The 26,838-nt window shown below is 38.5% G+C and overlaps 1 protein-coding gene, 2 long non-coding RNA genes and 1 other non-coding gene across 5 annotated transcripts; 3 read left to right on the top strand and 1 right to left on the bottom strand.

The window, feature by feature from the left end:
* The first annotated feature begins 3,951 nt into the window (after nt 1-3,951).
* LOC112189932 (LOB domain-containing protein 36) lies at nt 3,952-7,676 on the top strand. 2 transcript variants are annotated; one of them, XM_024329328.2, is made up of 4 exons: nt 3,952-4,294; nt 5,204-6,259; nt 6,350-6,363; nt 7,307-7,676. In XM_024329328.2, the coding sequence occupies exon 2, from the start codon at nt 5,244-5,246 to the stop codon at nt 6,192-6,194; it is 951 nt and encodes a 316-aa protein (XP_024185096.1). In that variant the 5' UTR covers nt 3,952-4,294; nt 5,204-5,243; the 3' UTR covers nt 6,195-6,259; nt 6,350-6,363; nt 7,307-7,676. The 2 variants fall into 2 exon arrangements, with proteins under 2 accessions (XP_024185096.1, XP_024185094.1); XM_024329326.2 differs by lacking the exon at nt 6,350-6,363.
* A 2,250-nt stretch (nt 7,677-9,926) lies between these two features.
* Nucleotides 9,927-9,999, bottom strand: TRNAF-GAA. The gene has a single exon. It is a non-coding gene; the product is annotated as a tRNA-Phe (tRNA).
* A 10,271-nt stretch (nt 10,000-20,270) lies between these two features.
* LOC121051231 lies at nt 20,271-26,582 on the top strand. The gene is made up of 3 exons (XR_005805356.1): nt 20,271-20,326; nt 25,988-26,060; nt 26,521-26,582. It is a non-coding gene; the product is annotated as an uncharacterized LOC121051231 (long non-coding RNA).
* On the top strand, nt 22,577-24,775 carry LOC121051230. The gene is made up of 3 exons (XR_005805355.1): nt 22,577-22,833; nt 22,960-23,087; nt 24,762-24,775. It is a non-coding gene; the product is annotated as an uncharacterized LOC121051230 (long non-coding RNA).
* Nucleotides 26,583-26,838: the final 256 nt, after the last annotated feature.

The raw sequence follows: 26,838 nt of genomic DNA, 5'->3' as shown, positions 1-26,838 counted from the left end.
CCAACAATTATACGCTATTTGGAAACCTTAACAGGCGATCTCTCTACCGCTAGATTTGCGGATTGTCACTTTGATGAGACAGTCTTCCCGTCGTTAGGGGGAGATAGGAAAAAGGATTTTCCAAGGGAACGACAGGAATTGTCGTGGTTTGTCCCCACTCTGTCTCATTTTGATCCCCACACTTCACAAAGTGAAAGTGAAGTGAAAAGAATAATCGATCTTCAGAACGTAGCAAATTCGATGCCTGATGCGTTTACTGATATCGTAAAAGCGACGAGATCACATATACTAGCTGCAAATGTGCCTGCAAGGTTAGAAATCCCCAACAAGGGGCACGGTGCCGCAGATAGAGGCACTGCAACCGCACTAAGTGGAGGTGTGGTTGAGGCTGTGGCTCCCCAAGGAAGAGGGGGAGGTCACTTGGTTCGATTGACACTCACCCAAGGAAGAAAAGGGTGAGTAAGGCACAAACCAATCATCAATGTATAGAATCCCTCTCATGAGATTATCTCTGATTATAGTTATGTCCATGAATCAATACTGGAGGACGCTCCGATATTTGAAATGATTCCAGAGAACAAAGAAATCTCAAAGGATTACGAGAGTACGTATGAGTTGATAGAAAGATCTTCCATACACATTGATGATATATACTGTTGCTCAAGGAATCATAGAGCACGATGATATCGAACCACGCTCTGTTGAAAAATGTCAACAAAGAGCAGATTGGCCTAAATGGAATGAATCAATCCAGGTAGAATTAGATTCTCTGATAAAGAGACAAGTATTTGGTCTGGTAGTGCTAACCCCACCAAGTGTAAAGCGTGTAAGACATAAATGAGTCTTTGTCAGAAAGCGTAATGAGAAGAATGAAGTCCTAAGGTACAAGGCTGGCCTTGTGGCGCAAGGTTTCTCACAACGCCCTGGAATTGACTACGAGGAGACATTCTCCCCCAAAATGGAAGTTATAACGTATTGCTACTTAGTTAGCTTAGTAGTTTCCAAAGGACTGGAAATGCAGCTCATAGATGTGGTTACTGCATATCTCTATGGGGATCTAGATTCAGAGATATATAAAAAAGTGCCTGATGGCCTTACATTACCCAAGTCAAGAGACTCTAAACCACGGAGTGCGTTTGCAACTAGGTTGAAACGCTCACTTTACGGATTAAAACAATCCAGGCGGATGTGGTATACCCGTCTAAGTGACTACTTGATTGGGAAGGGATATAAGAACGATGAATTATGCCCCTGCGTATTCATAAAGAAAACAAGTTCCGGATTTGCAATTGTAGCAGTATATGTAGATGATATGAACATAATAGGTACTCTTGATGAAATAAGAGAAACCGCGAGCTACTTGAAATCCGAATTTGAGATGAAGGATCTTGGGAAAACTCGATTCTATCTAGGCCTTGAACTAGAACAACTGAGTTTGTGGAATACTAATCCACCAGTCTGCATATGTCCAAAAGTCAGGCGATATAATATGGACAAAGCACATCCTGCTAGCACTCCCATGATCGGTCGAAACTTGGATGCAAAGAAAGATCCATTTCGTCCAAAGGAAGATGACGAAGAGGTGTTGGGAGCTGAAATTCCCTATCTAAGTACAATAGGCGCATTATTGTACTTAGGCATGTACTCGACCCGACATTGCATTCTCAATGAACTTGTTAGTTAGATTTAGCTCAGCGCCAACGCAGCGTCATTGGAATGGTATCAAGAACATTTTCGATACCTAAAAGGAACCATTGACTTGAGACTGTTCTTTCCCTACAGAGAGATAAGAGGGACCGTAGATGGAACTACAATCCCTAAAGGAAATGTTGATGGCGAAAGCGCTACTCCCTACACTAAAAACGCCAAATGACGTTTTGGTCGGTTTTGCTGATACTGGGTAAGTCTCTGACCCACATAAAGATCGTTACCAAACTAGTTATGTATTTACCAATGGGAACACGGCGATATCTTGGAGATCAACCAAGCAAACCCTTGTGGCTACCTCCTCAAACCACTCAGAGATCATTGTTGTACATGAGGCGGTTCGTGAGTGTGTATGGTTAAGAAATATCATTGCACATATTTGAGGGATTAGTGGTTTGAGTTCTACCACTGAGGAGCCTACTTGCATTTATGAACACAATGCAGCTTGCATCTAACAGATGAAGCTAGGTTATATTAAGGGTAATAACACAAAACACATATCTCCAAAGTTGTTCTACAATCAGCAACAACAGACCCTTCTCAAGATTCAAGTGAATCAAGTAAGGTCTGAGGAGAATGTGGCAGATTTGTTTACCAAATCACTGCCTAAGGCCACATTTGAGAAACATGTGAAAAGCATAGGAATGCGAAGACTTTCCAAGCTCACTTGATTAATGTAATGATCAGGGGGAGGTGTAGACATCAGGGGGAGTCTAACACACACATGTCATTCTCAAATGTAGAAGGTGCGTTGTGCTCTTTTCCTTCGACCAAGTTTTATTTTTGCCCCACAGGGTTTTTATTGTTACTTGGCAAGGTTTTTAGTGAGGCAACAACTCATGCACCATTTCGTCTTTGACTTGGCACAAGGGGGAGTGTTAAAGGAAAAGCACATTATGTGCCTTCGTCAAAGAAACAGACGAAGAGGGAATTAAGCAATTACAAATCACAGCTCAATCAGCATTTAGTATCATCAATGTAATTGATATTTCCGTTGTGATCCTATCCCTATATAAAGGGGTTATGAATGAAATGAGTAGACCAATTCCAATTGTCATTTTACTTTAACAATATATATATATATATATATATATATATGAGAACACTGATGAGTTTTTTATTTTTATTTTTATTTTTTAAATGTAACATTGATGAGCTTTTATCAGCAAAGAGATCTCTATGACCTTGCTATTTCTACCTTTCGATTGACTTAGAAACCCGCTCCTCTACGGATAGTAAGAGTTTATAGTACTAATAATAAGTTTGTGCATCGTATACTTGTTAGTGTATACGCTAATTTAAAATTTATTTACCTAATTTCACAAAAAATTGCTATACATTTCGTTTCACTTACAAACTCGCTCCTCTACATATAGTAGTAAGAATTTATAATGTTACGTTTGTGTGGCGTATAATTGTTAGTATATATATGCCAATTTCAAATTTATTTACCTAATTTCAAAAAAAAAAAGGCTATACATTACGCAGCGCAATTGTTAGTATATGTTTACTATAATGAATGCCTCTTTTTTTTTTTTTTCAGAAACCTTATATATACACAGCAGCTCTAATATCTTTTGAGTAACAATTAACAGATAGATACATAACATGTTACTCTTACATTCAGGACTCATCATAGCAATTAATCAAAGGATTAATTATGAGCTATCAAAATTAAATTGAAATGGATTGTTAGCTTATCTAGTTGCCATAATTTAAATAAATTCTTTGTTAATTACAAAATTGATTTCCCTCATTAATGGCCCCAAAATATTAATAGCAATTGCCCCAAACACATTGTCATCTAGGATTCCTTAACTAAAACAATTTCATCTTTGACTTTCTAATCATCATATCCCAAATAATCAAATAAAAAAATAACACTATCAAATTTACCATAGCCAAAAAAATTACCATAACACAAACGAGGACATTTACGTCATTACCCCTCTTGCATTGACAGCGAAGGCAGTGAAAGCGTCCAAACAAGGGCACCATCGGGCATTAAACGCAGAGGACAGTACAGGGACAAAGAGGAAACTCAGAGAGGGCACTAAATGGGTTGCCCAGAATAACATGTCCTTATAAAGGGACAGTAATGGCAATCCCATATAAATATTTCCAAAAAAAAAAAATTCACATCCAACGGTCACCCCGACCCCTTCCGAATTTCAACGGCTCGCGATTCGACGCATATAAACAATTTGACGTCGTCGCCATGGTAAAACCTCTCCCTCTCCCTCTCCCTCTCCCTCATCATTTCTGGTTTTTCATTTTTAACATTTTTTTCCCTTTGGAAACAATAAAATCTTTTCGTTTTTCTCTCTGCTTCTGTTGGGATCCTGAAACTCGAAGATCGGATCGAGCGCTCTCCCAGCTCTCGAACCCTGAATCGTCGCGTCGAGGTCTCCGTCATTCTCTTCCGCCTCCCAAACGTCGCCGTTTTCGCTCCCGTCGCCTCCTCAGCCCTCGTGTTTTTTTTTTGGGTGTTGCAGGTCTTGTTTCATGGAGTTTGAGGGCTCGGTTGAGAGAGAGAGAAAGCGGAGGGGTCGACTCTGATCAAGAAGAGCAACTGAATAACCACAAGGTCAGGATATTGATCATGCTCTCGTCTTTGTTTATGTGTTTTTTTTTTTCGGGCTTTTCGTAAGTCTTGAAATCTGAAAAACTCAAATCTTTCTTGTGCGGTTATTCACGCGGCGATTGTGAGTACCTGCTGTGGATTTTTCCGAATCGGTTTCGGAGATTGGTTTTCGTTTTACTCGGATCTAGAAAGATCCGTGCCCAAAGATATTTTCTGTTTTTGTTTCTGGGTGCATTTTTCGTGAGCATGAAGTTACCACAGTGAACTTGTTCTTGACGCTTTTTTGATGTCTTAGTTTGTATTTCTGGAAATTGACAGAAATTAGCTCCCGTTTCATTGTTTTCCGTTCCACTGTCCCTCTCTCTAGCTCTATATGTCTCTTTTCACAGTGTAAAGGAAGCCATTGTTGTATCCTTGGCCGTATCTGCGATCTTTTCATCCGTCAGATTCAGAGATTCTCAACGATTCGCTTAACTTCGTTTTCAGAAAATCGAAAACTTTTATTTTGTTTATAATTTTTGTGAATATAAATAAGCTCCCCTTTTGCTTTGGCTCGAAGGTACTGTTTTGTTATAGGTACCAGGTCGGTTTTCTTTTAATACCATTAGATTAACAGAAGCTCTTAATGGCAACACCTTGTTTTCTCTAAAACCCATGAGAAAATATTCAATGAAGCTTCCCTGAATCCGCTATGCATCTGCCTCTCTGATTTCTCCCTCATTTCAATGCTTCTTTTAATTAATAAAAAAAGAAAAAAAATTATTTCTCTCTCCCTCTCTAGCTAGCTCTCTAAGTTTCTTTGTCCTTGGTGGAGAGTCCATTTGTCTCTCTTGCATTTGTATCAAATTTATCAACATTGACTTGGATTGGTTTTAATCGATTTTTATATATATGGGGGTCTCTCTGCTGCAGTTGATTGATTAGGTTAAAAAAAAAAGAGTAAACAAAAAAAATGTCGTCGTCAAATTCTCCGTGCGCAGCCTGCAAATTTCTCAGGCGCAAGTGCACCCAGGAGTGCGTGTTTGCGCCTTACTTCCCGCCGGACCAGCCGCAGAAATTTGCCAACGTTCACAAGGTGTTTGGGGCCAGCAATGTTGCCAAGATTCTAAACGAGCTGAGCGCCACGCAGCGCGAGGACGCGGTGAACTCGCTGGCCTACGAGGCCGAGGCTCGTCTCCGCGACCCAGTCTACGGCTGCGTGGGGCTCATTTCTATTCTTCAGCAGAGATTGAAGCAAGTCCAGCTCGATCTATACAATGCCAGAAAGGAGCTGGCTACTTACATGGGCCCGCAGGCCATGCTCTCGATTCTTCAGCCGACATCTTACATGCCGCAGCAGATTCAGGGCGGCGGGAATGCCTCCTCTTCCTCGGTGGTTGTGCCGTACAACATGTCGCCGATGATGGGCATTCCGACCGGAGCAGCCTCCGGCAGCGGTGGGCAGTTAATGGTGAGAGAACAACAGCAACAGCAGCAGATTTTCGAGGCTCAGCAATTTCTGGCAGCGAGGGAGCAGCAGGAGATGTTGAGAAGCTTTGAGCAGAACAAACAGGGAGCATTGCATAGTCAAGAACCGCCGCATCATCTGAGGTTTAACAGTGGGTTCGACTCGGTCACTGGGACTGGGTTGACTCAGATGAGTCCTACTTCAGCAGCAGCTAATAATGCTAACATCTCACCTGCTTTGGCTCTGGGCTTTGATCCTAACCCTTATCAGATTCAGCCACAACAGCAACAACAAGAACCTCACCACCACCACCATCTCCAGCTTCAGGCTTTGCTTCAATCCCAACAACAACCGCAGCAGCAGCAGCAATCGCAGCAACAACAACCACCGCAGCTACTGCCGCAGAAGGTCGAAGGCGAGGATGGCAGAAGTAGGAGTGTGGGCCCATCTTGTTAGATGTTTTACTTCCGGCTCCATTTTTGCCTTTCCCCGCTTTTTCATTAAACAAAGCTTCATTCTGGGTAAGCTTTCTTTTTTCCTTCTGCTTCCCTATTTTCCTATTAATTCCGCACATTTATTAATGCTGTAAATCTGGGGTTTGTTTTATCAAGAAGGAGGCAAAATGGTGAGGGCCAAAACCTACTCTTTATTGCATAGAGCAGAGGGGGAGGTTTGGTTTGGTTAAAGAGAATTATTGTCTTTTCACAGAGTATGGGATGTCCCCCCCTCCCCCACTAGCTTCTCCATCATTAACATAGCATCTGAGGGTTTCATTTGCACAGTTTGGTGATATCCCTTTCTCCTCTTGATGAATATTTGCTTTGCCATAATGTTTATTGTCAGAAAAAATAAATACCAGTGATGTGATGCTTTGGTTTGTGGAGATAATAGGACACATTTATGGGGATGGAAAGGACGGAGGGTCCAATTCAATTGTGGAAAATAGAAAAACATGTCCTTATTGAGTTTGACTCATACTACTAGCTACATCATTATTGGACTAAATGAGGGTAGATGGAGGGGTTTTTAAGGCAATCGGATATCATGATGATCTCTACTGTATACACTGACATTGTTCTTACTCAGTTTTGTAAAAGACAAGACTGCCCTTGTTTCACATAACAGTTGGAACTTCCTGCTTTGTGCTTTTTGTTGACTTTGGCTTTGCTACTTTTGTTTCTCAAACACCTACGGAGAAAACAGTCATGTATTGCTCTTAGTTATACTGTAGGGTTTTACCAAGTTTTTGAAGGGAGTGTGAGGTTTTCTTTGTGTTTTAGTTTGATATAACTCTTTTCATTGACAAAGCTTGCGTTTAAAGTTTATGATATGATAATGTGTTTATACGTATACGTATACATTTTTTTTTTTTACTATCAAAGTATAATGTCTTTTTCTTGATAATGATATAAAGTCAGGCAATAATGTTTTCTTGATTATCTTAAATTTTGCATTGATCGAGAATATGATGTGATCATATGAGTAGGGCATTGCTACTTAAAGTAAATGAATCGTATCAAACGGCTACTAATCTATGAGTTCCCTTTTTTATTTATTTTCTTGTGCAGTTTATATCTTCGCCCCCTGCATACGACTGGAGAGAGTAAGAGAGACTTATAGAGGAGATTTGGAGAGGTTCAAATCTGAGGGTCCGATATCTGCATCAATTTTGAGTTTCTAAAGAGAATTAACTTGTGATTGGAGAAACACATTTCGAAGTTTTAGGATCGATCTGCATTGATCTTCGAGTACAGTCTTAAATTATCTTCTGGACTGGTAGTATTCATAACTTGATCATCCTTTTTTGCAAACATGTAAATCTGAACTAGCTACTTCTCATGCTTCTTTTAATCGTCTCTAGTATATTCCTTAATCAGTATCATTAGTTTACTATTACTATTATGACTATCATTAATGTTACTGTTATTGTTTGTTTGATACCATTGAGGCATTGAGATCTCTACCTAAATAGAACTTGACTTTATAATACACATGTGACTGGATTTGCCTTCTGGTCAGTTTTTCGTATATATGGTTTCTTCTCTCTCCGATCTTCATGAAGAAAAAGGTTGTGTCAAATTGACTAAAAACCAAAGAGAGATCTATCATATGGGGATTAGTGTAGGGTAGCTTTTTAAGATTTGATTACGTCCTTAACAACTTTATTTGAATTTAATAATAGTTTCTGATTCAATTACAAATCACAAAGCTGCTTTCACCACTTTTTGGATTTGCTAATATTCAAAGGGTAGTAGTAGTACCTTTTGCTATTTGGAGGGTTTATTTGTCTTTTAGTGTGAGGATGCAGACCTTGACCTAGCCTTGAGATAATTTGCTGCATGAAAGTGCATCCCATGCAATTTAAAAAAAAATTTAAACTTGTGAATTTGTCATGTGCTATTGACATAGTTTAATTTCGGTTAGTTGATCATGAAAAGATTATCTTATTAACGAGCTCATGATTTTCTTCAAAATACGCGCTAAAAATTAGAAACAACCGATTTTATGTGTATAAAATTAATGAAAGAAACCATATGAAAGTGAAGCTAGAAAGAGATCATAAGTAAAATTTCAATTTAGTTAAACTCTAACACTCATACACGCGTTTTAATGAAGCATCTGAAAATTCAGTTTCTTTCATTACTAAATATTATTATGATATGTAAATCAGAGCCGGTTTTGAAAATTTAGAGGTCTAATGTGAAAATGTGAAAGTCTCAATCTTGCTCTTAATGGAAAGAAACAGAATAAAAATTTAAAAACTTGCATAAATGTTTTATTAGAGGATAAAAAGAAAAGGTTAAGAACAGCAAGCTTGGAAGAGTGGAAATAGCCAAGGAAGAAACAAAAAATCAAGCTGCATCAGGGTTTGAGCCCAAAACAGCCCAGGAAGAGGAGAAATAGCACATCAGATCTGTCATCTGAACTATATTATACTCAGAAATGTTATATATCTCAGAAATGTCTATTGCTAAGCACCCCCAAAACCGCACCTGATGCATTTCTATTGCTAAGCATAACATAAACATTGGTTTTGTGTGTGAAGAAAGTTTCTCTACAAGAAACCAGTTTTTCTTCCTACAAGAGGACAAGGATGTAAACCAAATGTTTTATAATACCTAGAAGGTACATTCACTGTGCTAGTTTTTGCAATTATTTAGTTTAATTCCTTTCATTCCATTTAGTCGGCTTAACTGAGTTAAAAAAACAATTGATCATATGTTTATATTAGGCACATCTAAACCTAACTCATATAATCAAAAAAAAAAAAATTATTAAAGAAGAAATGGGAGGGATGAGTTCTCCATCCATTGTGTCTTTATTTGACGAATTATAATGTTGACATATTGAAGAATGGCTTGGCATGGTGTGATGAGTGATCGATGAGGTGGGATGACCGGTCTTACAAACTTCAATCGTAGACTTATACATCGAGAAGGTTTCGGTAAAATAAATTTGAACTTCAAAACTCATTTGATGACCTTATAATAAATTTATCATTAGATTAATATTCAATTAGTAAGTCAAGGAAAATTCACTAATAATATATACAATGAAGTGTGGATACTTTGGCACCGATCATCATGGTCTTTTTTTTATACACTCGAGTTTCCAAACATGCATTATATCAACTATTGCAAAACAAATGATCAACAACAGGTAAACTTCAATAGATATCTCGTAGGATTATATAGAAGTTTTGTTTTATATAAAAGTGTTGTTATTTCATAACAATTATTTGGTTTTGAATTAGGAAAATTCTACAATGTGTTAACGTATGATATGCATACAATTGCCTTAAAAGTGATAAAATGAGTCATCAAAATAGTAATATTAGTCATCAAAGTGGTAACATGAGTTCTTAAAAGTGGTAAATTTTCTTAGTTACCACATGAGTCCTCAAAACAGTAATATTAGTCCTCAAAGTGGTAACATGAGTCCTTAAAGTGGTAAAAATAGTTGATGTATGAGAAATGTTAACATACCATAGCTTTACATTTTGAATTAAGTAGCCATAGTAATGTTATGTACATTTTCAATATATCACGCCAATGTCATTTAAAAAAAAAAAAGGTCATAAAAGAGTAACAATTTTACTTTCATTGCGGTGAAGGTGGACCCAAAAGAAAGTACACATCATAAAAGCGAATGCTTTTCTTTTCTTAAAAAGTGCAAATTTTTTTTAATTGCGGTGAAGGTGGATCGAACACCTGACCTTCAGATCTTCAGTCTGACGCTCTCCCAACTGAGTTATCCCCGCTGACTGATCTAGTAAACGCTAATTAATTACTTACTATTCTGCAACCATATTCCTAATCAAGCCCCATTAACATTACATAACCCGGTAATTGTTAGTGGGCCTAATACTACGCAGCAGGTGGGCTGAAGAACGTAACAACTATAAAGTGGAATACACTACTAATTACGAATTAATCACATAGCCTTGATCAGACCTGCACTTCTAATTCACCAATATATTCTATCATACAATGAAGAGCTAGAATGCGATTATTACCACTAAAATGCGAGTATATTGTGGCGATACTTGTTGAATAGTGTACTTCATTAATGACGATACTTGCGATTCTTATTCTTACGTACGTTCCAAAAACTGTGATTCACATCCTCTGTGCATGGCACGGTAGACGAAATTGATTTACATCAGTAATTTGAATGATTTTTTTCTTTAGAATCTACTTTCATTTGTATGACAAGAAATATGGTTCTCATGTCGTGAAGACGTTGAATTGTTACTTTTATATATGATTAAAGCACTTTACCCTGTAGAATCTCGAACTGAATAATAACATTCACAAACTATGCGAAGGTATATACGTATAAGGGTTTCAAGATTTTCTGGTCCGAAGTAAAGATACCAACAAATTTGTAAATAATTATTTGAGATGTCTCTAATTGTTGACTTGTTGATAAAGTAGTTACGGATAGATTTCAGTTTAAGATATTGGAGCAAATGTTATATTGGTTAAGTTATGCTCTACAAATAGAAAATAACTAACGATAAACAACTAGGTTGCTTAATTCCAAACGATGGAGTATGGATCCATACATCGGAAGAAAAAAAAGTTTATCATAAGATTAAAATGTTATGTTAATACAACAATAACATATACGTGCATCGATTATAATTTAACACAGTTGCAGTTAGAGATGCAGCCAGTAAAAAAAAAAAAAAAAATTAGATGAGGTATATTTTGGTGTTCAGTATAACTATATATGTTGTTTGTCCCTGAAAACAACAGGTTTTCCACGAATGAAGTTTTTTGCCTAGCTTTTATTATCCAAAAGGTCCATTTGTTTTGCTAGAAAAACTCACCCAGCTTAAATATGTCCACGGAACCAGCATATGGCTGAGTTCATGCGATCATAACCCAACGCAAGGAGATCCCTGCTCAGCAACAGCTGGCGCGGGTCCTAGCGCACTCCACCACATCCTCTTGCCTATATAAAGGGAGCCCCGCCGAAGGTTATCTCAACCAGGTTAAAGCCACTCCTACAGGACATCATATCACCCTACCAAAGCGCCTTTGTGCCAGGCCACCTAATATCGAACAACTTTTTAGCGGCTTTTGAGATATCCCATTTTCTGAAGAATCGTCGAAGAGGAAATGTTGGTTTTGGTGCTTTGAAACTCAATATGAGCAAAGCATATGATAAGGTTGAATGAACCTTCCTTGAGCAGGTGTTGGTGCAGTTGGGTTTCAGTTCGAGATGGATAGCTTGGGTGCTCAGATGTGTTCAGACAGTGTCCTACTCCTTTGTCATTAACGGAGATCCAAGAGTCACATTGTTCCTCCTACGGGGCTACAACATGGTGACTTAATATCACCATATCTTTTTCTCATTTGTGTTGAGGCCTTATCCAAAATGATCCTGAAAGCTGAAGAAGCAGATGTAATTCATGGAGTCAAGATTTGTACAGATGCCCCTCCAATCTCTCGCCTATTTTTCGCGGACGACTCCTTCATTTTTTTCAGGGCGGAAATGGAGGAATACTATATGTTGACGGAGATATTTCAGCGGTATGAAAAAGCCTCAGGACAACTCATAAATTACCAGAAGAGTTGCATATCGTTTAGCAAGAATGTGAGGCGAGGCAAGCAAGATGACCTAGCTGCTATTTTGGAGGTGCTTCATGTAGATAAACACGAAAAGTACCCATCGAGTTGAGCTACTCAAAGGTGGAGGCCTTTAATTTTCTCACTGAGAGAGTCAGGAAGCGCACACAAGAATTGAGAGGAAAAACTTCAAGTGCGGTAGGTAAGGAGGTGATGCTGAAGGCAGTTGTGCAGTCCATCCCTACCTATGTTATAGGATGCTTTGAACTCCCCAAACATCTGTGTTTTGAGATGCACAGGCTAATGGCTCGATTTTGGTGGGGGAGATAACATTGAAGAGAAGAAAATCCATTGATTGGCGTGGGAATGTTTGTGTGTGCCTAAATCAGAAGGTGGGTTAGGGTTCCGTAATATGGTTCAGTTTAACCAGGCTTTACTTGCAAAACAAGGTTGGAGAATCCTCCAATCCCCTAACTCACTGATCGCTAGATTATATAAAGTGAAGTATTTCCCCTCCTGTGGTTTTCTTGAAGCTGAAGTACCAAAGGGAGCCTCCTACACTTAGAGGAGTATCAGGCATGGCAAGAGTTTGTTACTAAAAGGTATACGTTTTAGGGTTTGCAAAGGTGATAAAATTGCTGTGTGGCAAGACCCGTGGTTACCACTGCCGATTCGGTTCAGACTATTCAAGTCAAATAAGACGAGATATAGAGAATGAATTTTCTGATATATAATTCATCTCACAGTGGAGGTATATAAAAGAGATTACAAGAATACAACAGGTAAGTACTAACTACAAAATAATAACAATATATTCTATTCCTAACGTTAAGCCTTGACTCACGCTAACACTCCCCCTCAAGTTGGCGCATACACATCAACCATGCCAACTTGCTTAGTGAGTCATAAAATTCCTTCCTGGAAACTCCTTTGGTAAGTATATCTGCAAGTTGCTCTTCAGTTGGAACAAAAGGAAAGCTAATAATTTTGGCATCTAGCTTCTCCTTTATAAAGTGACGATCAACCTCCACATGCTTAGTACGATCATGTTGTATTGGATTCTGTGATATATCAATGGCTGCCTTGTTGTCACAATACAATTGCATAGTACTTTTGAGTTTGAAACCCAGATCACATAACATGTTTCTCAGCCACAGCAATTCACACACTCCATGAGTCATACCTCTATACTCGGCCTCAGCACTAGATCGTGCCACAACTTTCTGTTTCTTACACTTCCATGTAACCAAATTACCTCCCACAAAGGTAAAGTAACCTGATGTTGACCTCCTGTCTGTAATATTTCCAGCCCAATCTGCATCTGTAAAGCCACAAACCTCAAGGATGTTGTTGTGTTTAGAAAACAATACTCCCCTTCCTGAAGCTGACTTCAGGTACTTTAAAATTCTCATAACAGCATCCATGTGACTCTCATTTGGGTTATGCATGAATTGACTCACCACACTCACTGCATATGCAACATCTGGTCTAGTATGAGCCAAATAAATCAAGCGCCCAACTAACCTCTGATAGCGAGCTCGATCAGTAGGTACCTAATCTGGATACTCAGCTAAACAATGATTCTGCTCAATAGGGGTATCAATAGGTCTGCAATCCAACAAACCTGTTTTTGTTAACAAGTCAAGAACGTACTTCCTCTGGCACAGGTAGATCCCTTCTCTCCCCCTGGCTACCTCAATTCCTAAGAAATACTTAAGTTCACCCAAGTCCTTCATCTCAAACTCAAAGGCTAGCTGTCTCTGCAGTTTATCCATCTCAACAGTATCACTGCCGGTGATTACCATATCGTCCACATAAATAATTAGAGTTGTTACATTCCCTTGTTGATGCTTGAGGAACAAGGTATGATCTGAGTTGCTCTGTTTATAACCAACCTTTGTCATGAACTGTAAAAATCTCCTAAACCAAGCACGAGGCGATTGTTTGAGACCATACAGAGACTTTCTCAATTTGCATACAAAATCACCAGGAGAAGCAACTACATACCTAGGTGGAAGACTCATGTACACTTCCTCAGCTAACTCTCCATGAAGAAAAGCATTCTTGATATCAAACTGTCGGAGTGGCCAATTTAAACTAGCAACAAATGATAGCAGAACCCGAATAGTGTTCATCTTGGCAACAGGAGCAAACGTTTCATCGTAGTCTATACCATACGTCTGAGTAAACCCCTTTGCTACAAGGCGTGCTTTGTACCGATTCACTGATCCATCTGCATTATGTTTCACAGTAAAAACCCAACGACAACCTACAGCCTTCTTGCCTTGTGGTGGAGGCACAAGTTGACAAGTATTGTTCTTCTGCAACGCCTCCATCTCTTCCTCCATTGCCTTCCTCCACTTTGGATCCCCCAATGCATCCTGCACTCTATTAGGTATTGATACAGCAGATATTTGATTCACAAATGATTCATATGATTTAGACAACCTCCTAGTGGACATATAATTGGCTACTGGGTATTTTGATTTGGTAGTAAGAGTAGGTTCATATCTTTTGGCTGATTGACCTCGAGTGGTCCTATTTGGTAACACATATTGCTCAACATTATACTCACTATTGCTAGTACCAGTGGGTGGACATGCCTCAAATGGGTGATCTTCAGTACTAGGAAGTTGTGGGTCAGGGGTAGAAGTGATGGCAGGAGGGGCAGTTGTGTCTTCAACTGCATTTTCAGTGATTGAAACTGGTGTCTGGATGTCTGGAGCTTCTGCTTCTGGAGGTGATGAGCTGATGCTCTCAACTGGATCCGTCAAAATACCTCCTTCTCCACTTTCTGATTCCTCCCCTTCTCCATGATACAGCTCTTCAAAATATGAATTCTCCCCCTAAAGAGCTGTATCTGAGGAGGAAAAATAACTCATGTCCTCAAAGAAAGTAACATCCATAGTGACATAGTACTTTCTGGTTGGTGGATGATAGCACTTGTACCCTTTCTGATAACCTCCATAGCTCACAAACACACACTTAAGCGCTCGGGCATCCAACTTAGACGGCTGGTTTTTAGGAATATGGACAAAAGCAACACAACCAAAGACACGAGCTGGAAGATTATGAAATGAAGGTAAGGAGACATGAGATGCAAGAACCTCAAATGGAATTCTTCCCTGAAGGACACTAGATAGAAGACGATTGATAAGATGGGAGGAAGCATGGATAGCATCGCCCCAAAGATACTTAGGCATATGAGCACTAAAGAGAAAGGCACGAGCCATATCAAGTAAATGACGGTTTTTCCTTTCAGACACTCCATTTTGTTCTGGTGTTTGTGGACATGTGATTTGGTGAACAATCCCATGGGTTTTGAAAAACTCTTGGAAAACATGATTAACATATTCTCCCCCATTGTCAGAACGAAGGACTTTAATGGTGCTATGGTATTGTGTTTGAACAAGAGTACGAAAAGTTTGAAAAGCTGGAAAGACTTCATCTTTGGTGTTAAGAAGAGAAACCCATGACAATCTCTTACAATCATCAATAAACAACACAAAATATTTCATACCGGACACATTGGGTTCTCTAGAAGGTCCCTAAAAATCAGAATGAATAAGCTCAAAAGGAATAACACTTTTATTAGAAACACTAGGAGAATAAGTAGCACGATGACTCTTGGCCAAGACACATGTTTCACAATGTAAAGCAGACTCATCCACACCAATAAACAGAGTAAGCATGGTTTTTCTCATAAGACTAAAAGATGGATTCCCTAAACGGCGATGCCACAACCAAATTTCACTTAGCTTGTCAGAATTCAAAGTCAAAGCGGCACGGGACTGTGCTCCTGGTTTCTCCCCTGCGTATGTCTGATCCAGATGGAACAACCTGCCTCTCAGATACCCCTGACCGATTAACTCCCTGGTGAGAAGATCCTGAAAAATCACATATATATATATATAGGATAAAAGGTTACTGAGCATTTAGACTCAGTATTCAACTGTGGAACAGATATCAAGTGATGAGACAAGTTAGGCACATATAACACATTATGTAGTCCTAAAGTGGGAGTAATACGCACTGACCCTGACCCTAACACAGGAAAAGCCTCACCATTGGCATTGGTGACATAGGACACTGGTGGGGAAGACAATTCAGTAAAATATGATTTATCATAAGTCATATGATTGGAGGCACCAGAATCAATAATCCATGTATCAGAACCAACAAAGTTAGAAACCTTTAAAGCCATACCAATCTTACCACGACCAGCTATAGAGGCTGTAGGAGCAGCCCCACCTGCTGTATGATGATCCTGTCAAGCCACGCCATAGAAATCTGGTTCTTGGACCAACTGAACAGCAGCTGCCTTCGCCTTAGGACGATAACCTTTCTTTTTTGGGGTACCCATTTAGTTTCCAGCAAGTCTCTTGAACATGTCCAAGGTCATTGCAATAAGAGTATTGAGGACGAGGGCGGTTGGTGAAGCCCGGTGGAAGACCTTGCTGATGAAGTGGAACTGAATTATGCTGATGAAGTGGAACTGAATTATGCTGCTGAAGGAAAGGTGCTGGTGACTTGGCCTGAATGGCTAGGCTAGATACTTCAACCTGTGCATGCTTGACACTTTCCTGCTGAGACTCATCCTTGCGGATGTATGTAAAAGCTGTGTTCAGACTAGGAGGATCTGTCATTCTGAGCAATTCTCCCTTGGCACTGCTATGCTTCTCATCAAGCTCTCATACATGAACCCTTTCAAGTTCCTTCTCCTTCTGGTACCACACAAGATCTTCCTCACTAGGTGCTTTGGTTGTTCCTGTCACATGCCCCATCTTGTGTATGCCACGAAGGTGGACAAACATAATCTTCTTCCACGTTCGAAAATTGGTCCCATTAAGTTTCGTACCCCCAAAAGAACCACCATCTGAACTTCGAACAAAAACCTCAACCTTTTGGACCTCATTGATTCTGGAACTCTGACCTTCACTTTCATCACCACCCATTGCAACAATATAGTAGCAAAATCACAAAAAACACAGAGTATGCAGCGGAATAAAAAGGACAAGAGATTCTAGAAGTAACAATAACACAACGTGTAACAATATCTATATATATATATTTTAGAGTTATTGCACGGGTTGAGGTGAAACTGAGGACTGACTGGGTTCTAGAGGAAAGAAAATACCCAATCAGATCTAGTCTGAGCTCTCCCTGACGTTGAATAGGAGAAACTGATGGCCTGGACTGAGCGAACTAAAGTAGAAGCTCGACGGCGGAATTGAGAGACTGCCAGCGAAACAGAGAGAGGGCCGACTGCGGGATTGAGCGACGGCCGGAGAAGCAGAGCAAGGGCCGACGGGTCTCGGCGATAGAGGGCACACAACGGCCTAGGAACGTGATGAACAGGAAACCGACGGGTCTGAGCTTGATCGGTCGAATCTGTTCTGAGCAAGAGATGAAAATGGTCGACGGTTCTGAATCTGATCGGTTCTGATGTGAACCCAAACTGCTGATGATGTCACAGGACAGAATAAACGGCCGGACGGCGCGGTGGAGGAAACTGATCTGGAGAAGACGAAGCCTACCTAGAAGCCGACCTGGCGTTGACTTTCTGGTGCTAGTACCCAAGCAGAAAGTTGGGTCTGGAGGAGCAAGACGCGACCTGGACAGGTGATGAAGGTGGCTGGTCTGATGATGTCGAAGTCTAAGAAGAAGACGATCTAGTCGTTCTTGGACAGATGTCAATGCAAGAGGAATAACGACGGGAGAGTAACGCTGTGAAGGAAACAATAACCCTAACAATGGAGTTTTTTAATTAATTCCTCTAACTAGGAAAATTAAAAGTAGAAAATAAGAGACAAAGTCCTCTCAGATTTTTTCTCTGATATCAAGTCAAATAAGACGAGATATAGAGAATGAATTTTCTGATATATAATTCATCTCACAGTGGAGGTATATAAAGGAGATTACAGGAATACAACAGGTAAGTACTAACTATGAAATAATTACAATATATTCTATTCCTAACGTTAAGCTCTGACTCACGCTAACAATTCACCCCACCGGTGGTGGTCCTGGAAGACTTGAAGGTCAGTGACCTGATCCTAGAAGGTGAATTTGAATGGAATGTTCCTTTGGAGGCACTGTTCACACCGTATGAAGTTAGTGTTATAGCAAGTATTCCCTTAAGTCTAAGAGGGGCATATGACAATCTTGTTTGACATTATGATAGAAAGGCTTATTTGCAATCCGGAATGGATACCATGTTGCTAGACTTGATGAGGCTAGAACGACCCTTGCTGGCAGCTCCTTGGGTTCGTTTGGGATCCTGACAAGCTAATGGAAACAAGTACGGGGGGCTAATATTCCTCCAAAGGTATGAGTCTTTATTTGGAAGCTATTGCGGGGTTTATTACTGATAAGATGTGCACTTCTTAAAAAGGTCAGTATCCCAGATGCTAATTGTGTTTTTTGCAATCTTTCTATTGAGGATGAGCTATATTTGTTTAGAGACTGCACTGTCACAAGTTGCTTTTGGGAATGTACTTCAGTGGGTCCTAATGTTAAGGAGGTGCCTACATGTAATGGATCGGAATGGGTATTGAATGTTATTGATGGGATGAACAATAGCCAAACATGTGCTTTATTTATGGCACTATGGGTGGTGTGGTCAGAGAACAACAATATATGTTATGTGGAAGGGAAGTTTCTTCAGTGCTATGAAAGCTGCTCAATGGGCGACAAAGTTTCCTGATGAATATCATGGGTACATGTTTCTGGAGGAACTAAACGAAGGAGGGAAAGAGCCAAATGGCAGACTCCTCCCACTGGAAGACTGAAAGTTGGTAGCTTCCAAGTTGACTTTGGTGATGGTGGTGTGGCAGTGGTAATCTGGGATGAGGATGGGCAGTGCTTGGCAGCCCTTGCTCGTTGTTTCCTGTATGCATCTTCTGCTGCCTCCTTTTGGTTATCCACCAGAATTTGGGTAATATTGAACTCGAAAGTGACTGCACCCTTATTGTTACAGCTTTACAACACAATATGGAGGACAAATATGAAATTGGGCATATGGATGATTGTAAGTCTTATATGACATCTTTTCACTCATTTCAGGTTAGGCATATCTTCCGTTAGGCCTCATCATTTGGCCCTTCGGCCCTAAACCAGCTTGGCCGTGTCATTCCATTAGGGCTGGCCGGTCCAACCCTTTCTCAAATAAGGTAGGGTATGTGCCATGAAAATGAAACCCAGCCCGGCCCGCCCTAAAATATATATTTTATAATTGTTATTTTCTATTACACAAGACAATAGAATATGCCAGAAGCCCATTTTGCCTAGCAAGTCACAAGCCCGATTCTAAGAGTCCAATTCAACTCTCCAAGGGTGAAAAACTTAAGAGTCTTATCTATATCCCTCGACCTAAAGATTATTAGCAGCCATTGTTCTTTCCATTGTTCTCGACCTAAAGGATCTCGGAGACCCATTAAATCATGAAAGCCAGCACCAAAGCAGAGAATCGATTCCTATTTGAATATCTCTACCTCTCAACCTCTCGACCTTGACAACATAAGTGGCTGGAATTTTGGACCCAGATTTCGAGGAAGATGAGAACGACGTCAAGCGAAGCCGAACCACAGTCGACGACGACTTTGAAGATGATGTCAGGACCCGAAACCGAGGACGAGGATGGGCTCCATTGTTGTTGGTTCGAAAGCAAAAGCTTATATTTCCTAGAGTCTGAAATTAGAATAGTCACTGAGTTACTGATTCGTGTGGTCACTACAACAAAATCAGTCTTTTATGGCGCACATTTTACGTGTGCCGTAAATGATAGTCATTTACAGTGCACATTTCATGTGTGCTTTCGGAATGTCTTTATTCGGGTCATTCACGACATGCATCTTATGTGTGCTGTAAATTTAGTAAGCTATTAACGGCGTGCACAATATGTGTGCCGTAAATGAGTTATTTTACTAGTTTTTTACGACTTACTTTTCAAGCATGTCGTAAATGAGTTATAAAGTTTTTTTTTTTTTGGATCGAAGTATATTAAACAAAAAAGAAAAACAAGACTCCGACTATGAAATCAGAGTCCTAGCTTACGAGATCTAATTGATTTCATCCCAGAGTCCATAGACTTCGACTTGCCGACTCAATGTGGTTCACCGTTCACTCCTTCACCGCCTCTCTCTTTTTCCGGCGACATTCTCTCCCAAACCTCCCTCTGTCCGTGAAAGATCGGCTTCCGACTCAAGCATTTTCTTCCTCAAATGAGCATCGTCGGATCTTGTATTTCACTTGCAGCGATTCGTGCATAGCTTGACCTCCATGGCGTCGATTTCTAGTGGTCAGTACCTTTCTTCTTGCTCCGCCTAGGTTAATTGTGCTAGGTTTCTGATTTCGAATTGTGATTTTTTTTTTGCTTTGCAAGGTATGATGGATTCTTCTTGTTTATGCTCGCGACTAGTGTGCATCTTTTATTAGGGTTATGATTTCAATATTTGGAATTCGTTTATACTTCATCTCATGGCTTCGATTCTAAATTTCTGTTAGTTTCTGGTTCGTAATGTATGTCAGGCTTTGAGAATTGTTATTGTGCCATTACGATTCCACTGGAAATTCTTACTGTGCCTAAGTTTGTCTAGTAAATGCAGATAAGAATTGAAAAAATCTGAACTATAGGATTAGAGACTCTGTTTGTTTGGCTGTAATTTTGGCTACGTTTTCTTTGTAGAGTTCTGTTCCTTTTCTTTGGTGCCTTTGGTGGGTTTATTCTTATTTTGTAGAGATTATGAAAATTTAGTTTTGGTTTCTTCAATTTATTCTTGAAGATGATTGAAAAGTTACAATTTTACTATTGTACTTTATTGCTGTACAATTGGGATTGGGTTGGCTCGGTAGTTCTTTAATGATTGGGACACAGTAATTCTCTGTTCCTTTTCATGTGCTTATTGCTCTACCATCAGGTCAAATTTTATCTACTCTTAGTGGTCATTCGAAGAAGGTTACCAGCGTTAAATTTGGAGGTCGCTATAATCTGGTCATAACCAAGTTGGCTGACAAGGTAAGTTGCATTTATTTTGTTTTCTTTTGGTTTCGTACATCTATAAGATTTTTATAGATTTCTTGTTATCTTCATTATTTTAGTGCTTGTAGACGTTTTGCATGTCATTCAGTATGGTTATTGGGATGGCCATTAATAATTCTGCATACTCTATGATAGAGAGCTTAACATGGGGTTTTTGTTTAAAACATGGATCAACTAGAGTTTAAATGGATATGGTAAATTTCTTCATATAACTTTACTTGTGTTGGTCATCAACCTCCCCAAAACAAAAGGGATCACTATGCCAATAATGCCTTCAGATGACACATCTCAGATGACAGAAAACAAGTTTTCTGTCGTCTGACATGTTTCAAGTTTTTTAGACGACATAATAAACTAATTGTGTTGTCTGAATACCATGAAAATCCATACTAGTTCATTTTTTCCAGCTTTGAAAAATTCAGACAACAGATAACTATTGTATGAATAAACCAAGAAATTCTAACTTTCAATTGAAAAAATAAGACAACAAATTTATGTTGTTTGAGTGAAACAGGGAAATTACTTCTCATTGTGTGTCCAAAAACTATTTTTTGTTACAACTTAAACTTATCAAATTGATGCCCGAGCAAGCCCGTGTTTTTCCCACACTTAGTCAAAAACTCAAAACATCAAAAACACATTCTCTCTCGCCTAACTCTATCTCGACCCAGCAGCAACCCTAAGCAACCCAGAGCAACAAACCCAGCAGCAACCCAGAGCAACATCTTGTCCATTACCAACAACCTAACCCAGATTCCTCTCTATCAGAAGAGATAGAAGATTCCTTTTCACACCCCGAGCTAGAAGAGACAGATCAGATTCCTTTCGCAGAATGGCAGAACTGGAGTTCTTCGATTTCAAGAGCTGGAGTCCAAAGTATTCAGTATTGTTAACTGCATGGTAAGCTCGTTCTTGCTCTTAGGGTTTCGACTTTGATTCGTTTTGTATTTTAGGGTTTTGTTGGGATATCGATTTGGGGGTTTTGCTAATTTCCTTTGAAATTAGACTGGGGTGTTAGGGCTTTTGTTGATATCTGTTCGTCATCGTTGTACTATCTCCAACTCCGAAGCCGCCGCCTTCAGAAGTCACCGCTGCAAAACGACACCAACAAGCAGGTTAAGGGTCAAGATCGGCTGTTGATGGATCCTCGAGGCTGAGTGTGGGCTCGTCGGCAGATTTGGACTGGGATGAGAGGAGGAGATTGGTTCTCAAGCTACTGCTATGAATCACCTGCAATGAATTCCAATTCTTTTCGCAATGAATTTGATACCGGTGAGGTCAAAAGAGAAAAAGATGGAGGAGATTCATGTGAGTTTATGGAAAATGGAAATAAAGTTGAAGTCTTTGTTCATAAAAAGCAGAACTCAGATGAGGTTGTCAAAAGTGGTAGCTCTTCACAAAACCAATGCTTAAGTAAGGTAGTCTTGCTCTTTACCATGGTGGAATAGAATGATATTCATTTCATAATTTGTGGTTCTGAATTGGATTTCAACGTTGTATTGAAAAGTAGTAATGAACAATTTCTCACATTTGGCAAAATTTACTTGTTCATATTTCAAGTTCTTTTGAGTCAGTAATATGTTTGGTACTTGGTATCTGATGTTTTGATTTTATTGAGATATAGTTGTGCCACTTATATGTTTTTAATGAAAACAATTGTTTAATGGACTAGGTGCTTTATAAGGTTTAACTTCTACAAGTTCAGGATATGGAACAGAAAGCTGCAATAGCATATGATCTAGCTGCAACAGAAAACTAAAATATGCCAAGTCCTCCTCCAGTCATCACCTTGGTTTGGTTTTACGTCCATTATTTCAGTTCTTGGAGAAATTGGCATATATATCTTTTGTTTAGCATTTTACTAAATTTGAATTGATGCTTATTTTGCAGTCAGTAATATGGAAGAAAGAACTTCAAGACACGATGAAAAAGAAAAGAGAAAGATACTTGTTTTCTATATGAATTTATGTTCAGCTTGGTGATTTTTTTTCCTTTGTTCCTACTCTTCGGACTGAAATCGTAACATCAATGATTGTTAGCAAACCTTTAACTTTGCCTGTGGCTCAAATTTATATATTTTCACTGGTTTAGTGTTGTTATGCAGTATGCAAGGATATCCATGGGGTAACTTGGGTTGATGACAACAAGGCAACAAATGTAGAAGCTACATACACAGGACTAATGGGTCTAAAGAGGCAAAAGTCTGTGATCCTACTTGGCGGCCTTGCAAAGGTGATAAGTTGCTAAATGCTGCTTTATAAGATGTTCAATTGCCTTTGTTTCTTTTACTTTGCATGGAAAACTTGGAGAATATATAAGCTATTGCATTTACCACAATGACCAGTGAGAAATAAAATATAGGAAAATATTTGTGCTACTTTGTCAAATCCTCCTCTAAGAAGGCATTGTATAACTTTGTATGGGTTATTGGTGCTCCACTCCACTATTAGTATTAATTGAAATTCTTGATTGTCATTTCAAATTGAACCTTAATACATTACATTTTAGAATGTTCTGTGCTCTCTTAGGTTCACTCCTTTTCTCTTTTTATACTCTGACAATTTGAACTTATATACTATTAAAAGTATTAAGACGATTCCATTAGATTCCAAGCATAGTCTACCTTTGTTATGAGTCGAAGTCCCATTTTCTCTTATCTGACTTTATACTCTCAACATTTTCTTTTTCTACTATATTCTTTTGTTTTGAGTTTAAGAATATTAAATTGAGTGCATGGATGTTACCCATCACAAGGAAAGTTAAGTTTCCAGGGCCATAATTTGTTTACCTGGTGCTATGATATTTTTGTCTTCTCTTGTTAGTTACTCAAGCAGGTAAATTTATGTTATACCTATACATTATTTGTCATTGACTGAACTGGAAACACTTGAAGAAGTACCAAATATGCGACATCTCTTTGACTCATCATAGTTTTCATTTGTAGTGAAAACGTGTGTCTAGTATTTCACTATTTTGTCAATCTACACGATAGTGTTTCATATGTTATTGACTTTGTAAACTCTGTCAACTGTCCAGGAACTTGGATAGTTTAAGATAAATTAGCCATCACACTTCAGGTACTTTTCTATAATCCAACATGGTCCTGAAATGCTAATAACTATGTTACAATTACAGTCATTTGAATTTCTAAGATAAAACTAATTTACCGAAACCTACAAGCTTAGCCTTCTGTTATAAACTTGTGATAGTTTACTGCTTTAGCATCAAAGTTCTTGTGTTTGATCTGTATGGCGTCAAGGGTCATGTTGTTTATTACTTGTTAAATCCAAGAAAAATGACAACATTGAAACCATTTAAATTTGTGAATTGAAGATAATTAAATGCCACTGACTAATCACCTGTATCTCGTATGCTTCTGGGCATTTAAATATTCATTACTGCACCCGTTTCAAAAAATAGAAAAAAGAAGAAAGAATATTCATTACTGCAATCAAAAAAGATCAAGAATAGATAATAGAACCTGGCTTCTAGATGGCTTTTGTTGGGTCCATGTTCTGGGTGGTTGAATATGACTCCATATAAGATGGTTTTTGTAACGTTGCAAAGGGATGTCACCAAATGAAACTGGCTTTTAGATGGCTTTTCATGGAGTCATATATGGGAGTAAAATTGGTGAGTAAATGCATTTGTTCTATTACATTTTTCTACTTCTAGCTTTCTAAATCTGTGATTTTTCACAAAAAAAACTTATTGTTGGTGTAGGATGTGACTGAGCAAGGAGAAACTGTAGAAGTTAGAGTAACAAAAGCACTTATGGAATATGCATACATGTATATATTTATAGCTCTTTTGGTTAAACTTGATTAATGCCTGCTTAGTAAGATTATTTATAGCATGAAGATTTGTACGATTATGATAGATTTTGGATTGCTCTTTGTTATGCAGATTTGTGTTCTTTGCGATTTTTGAAACCGTTAAGGAAGGTAGCTAATGAAAGCGTTGCAACTTTGTGGGGGGGGGATGAATGCTGATGCAACTTTGGTCTTTTCCTACTACAAAGAGCTGTCACTGACCCAACATTTATCTTTTTCACAATGGATATCAAGTGATAAGAAGTGGCACAACTAGCTGCAAACATACTGCATTGGAGTAAAATTACTCTATAATTATTTGCTTTTGGGTTAGAAGTAGTCTAGTTTTGCTTGGTGTTTTCTTAAATTAGGTTCTGAATTGGCTTCAAGCTTTTTGACTTTGATGATATATATATAACAAGCCTTTTGTATTGTTCCAAAATGAATGATGTCCATATGGTTAACAACCAACGCAAGATTACAACATATGTTGTCTCAACATGAAAATAAACAACTAAATCGTACCAAAATCTGTTGTTTATTGTTCTATCAAACAACAGAAGTAACAAGTTATCTATATTTCAAATGTGCTTCAAACAACAGAAGAGTGAGTTTCTGACCTCAATCAAACTACACAAGTACATGATTTCATATAGTTATATTGTCTATCAGACAACATAAATACTTAAAACAGTGGTTGGAATACAAAACAAAAAACATAAAAATAAATTCTTAAAACTAATTAGACGATAGATGAGGCATAATTTATCCAGTTTTAAGTGAATTTCAAACAACAATCAAATGTCTTTACAAATTCATTCAGACAACACATTGTTAAACAAGCCTTTATTTTGTTAACTCAGACAACATATAAATGTGTTCTTATTAAATGTCAGACAACAGAAGTTTTATTAAAATTGTAGTTTGTAATTCATTTGAACAACATTAATGTGTCGTTGTATATGATTATTAACCACAGAAAGTCCCAAATCCTGCAATGTTGGGTTGTTCAGACGACAGAGCCTTGCGAAACTTCTGTTGTCTGAGTGAGAAGAGACAACGGAGGATATCTGTCGTCTAATGCCGTAAGAGACGGCAGCTGGATAGACAACAGATAATTTACAAATCAGACGACAGATCATCTGTCGTCTGAAGGCTTTATTGGCATAGTCGATAACAAAAGTTGGAGTTAACAACTTAACACAGTATATTTCTGTAAAGATATGTTAGCATATGTTTTAAGGCTGTAGCGTACTAGATCTACTATTTAGTGTACTCCATCTTTCAATGTCTTTATCTTTTTTCTTTACAATGTTGTAGACAATTCATATGGCAAGGCTCTGATGATGGGAACTACAACTGTAACCACACTTTGAAAGATCATACAACTGAGGTAAAATTTTTTTGACTCGACCTATTCTCACAACAATTGCACTGAAAAATATGCTGCGTAAAGCCTGCCCTTCAATTGCACATAAGGTGGAAGGAGTGTGTCAAGGTTTAGTACTATGAAATCAAGATCACCTTCCGCAAGGAGTAATTGTAATTGTTTGGTCTAACAGTTTGAGTTTTGTTGGTTTTTTGCTGCTCCATAATTCACTACTTATTTCACTCAAGATCCTTTTATCAGAAATGAACAAATATACTCAACTTATCTATTTGAAAAGTATTTAAGGCCCATTGGTATAAGCTCATATTTTTGCTTTGCTTTAGACATAAAAAGTAATTTGGCATTGTATTGCATCGCATAGTCTTTTCTTTTTTGGTTCAAAAAATTTAGTTTCTGATAGGTTATATTGATTTGCATGTGTATTACACAAGTTCATTGAGGTCAATCCATATTTGTTTTACAGGGAAGATATTTATCTAAACCGTGCTGCTGTTATTGATATAGTATTATGACTACATAGCATTAATCAGAAAGTCATAGTAAATGTCGTTCACAGTACTTGCATTGAATTTTTGATATTAGTAGTATTGTCGGTATTGATTCCTATTGGTTGCTGTGGATTGATTTCCCTTTGAAAGTTCTGCTACTTCATGCGGATTGGTTGATGTGGATAGTCATATGGGTGAGGTTCATTTTAGGTGCATCTTAAAGGTTAGTTGTATGATCAGTCTGTATATTCATAGGGCTTGCTGTATGGAAGACATAATCTTACCATCAATTA

Source organism: Rosa chinensis, chromosome 2 (assembly GCF_002994745.2).
Source record: "Rosa chinensis cultivar Old Blush chromosome 2, RchiOBHm-V2, whole genome shotgun sequence".
Classification (NCBI taxonomy): domain Eukaryota; kingdom Viridiplantae; phylum Streptophyta; class Magnoliopsida; order Rosales; family Rosaceae; genus Rosa; species Rosa chinensis.
This window is presented reverse-complemented; position numbering and strand designations above follow the sequence as displayed.

Excerpts from the sequence above, each read along its gene's own strand:
- LOC112189932 (XM_024329326.2), top strand. The coding sequence starts at position 5,244 with ATGTCGTCGTCAAATTCTCCGTGCGCAGCCTGCAAATTTCTCAGGCGC.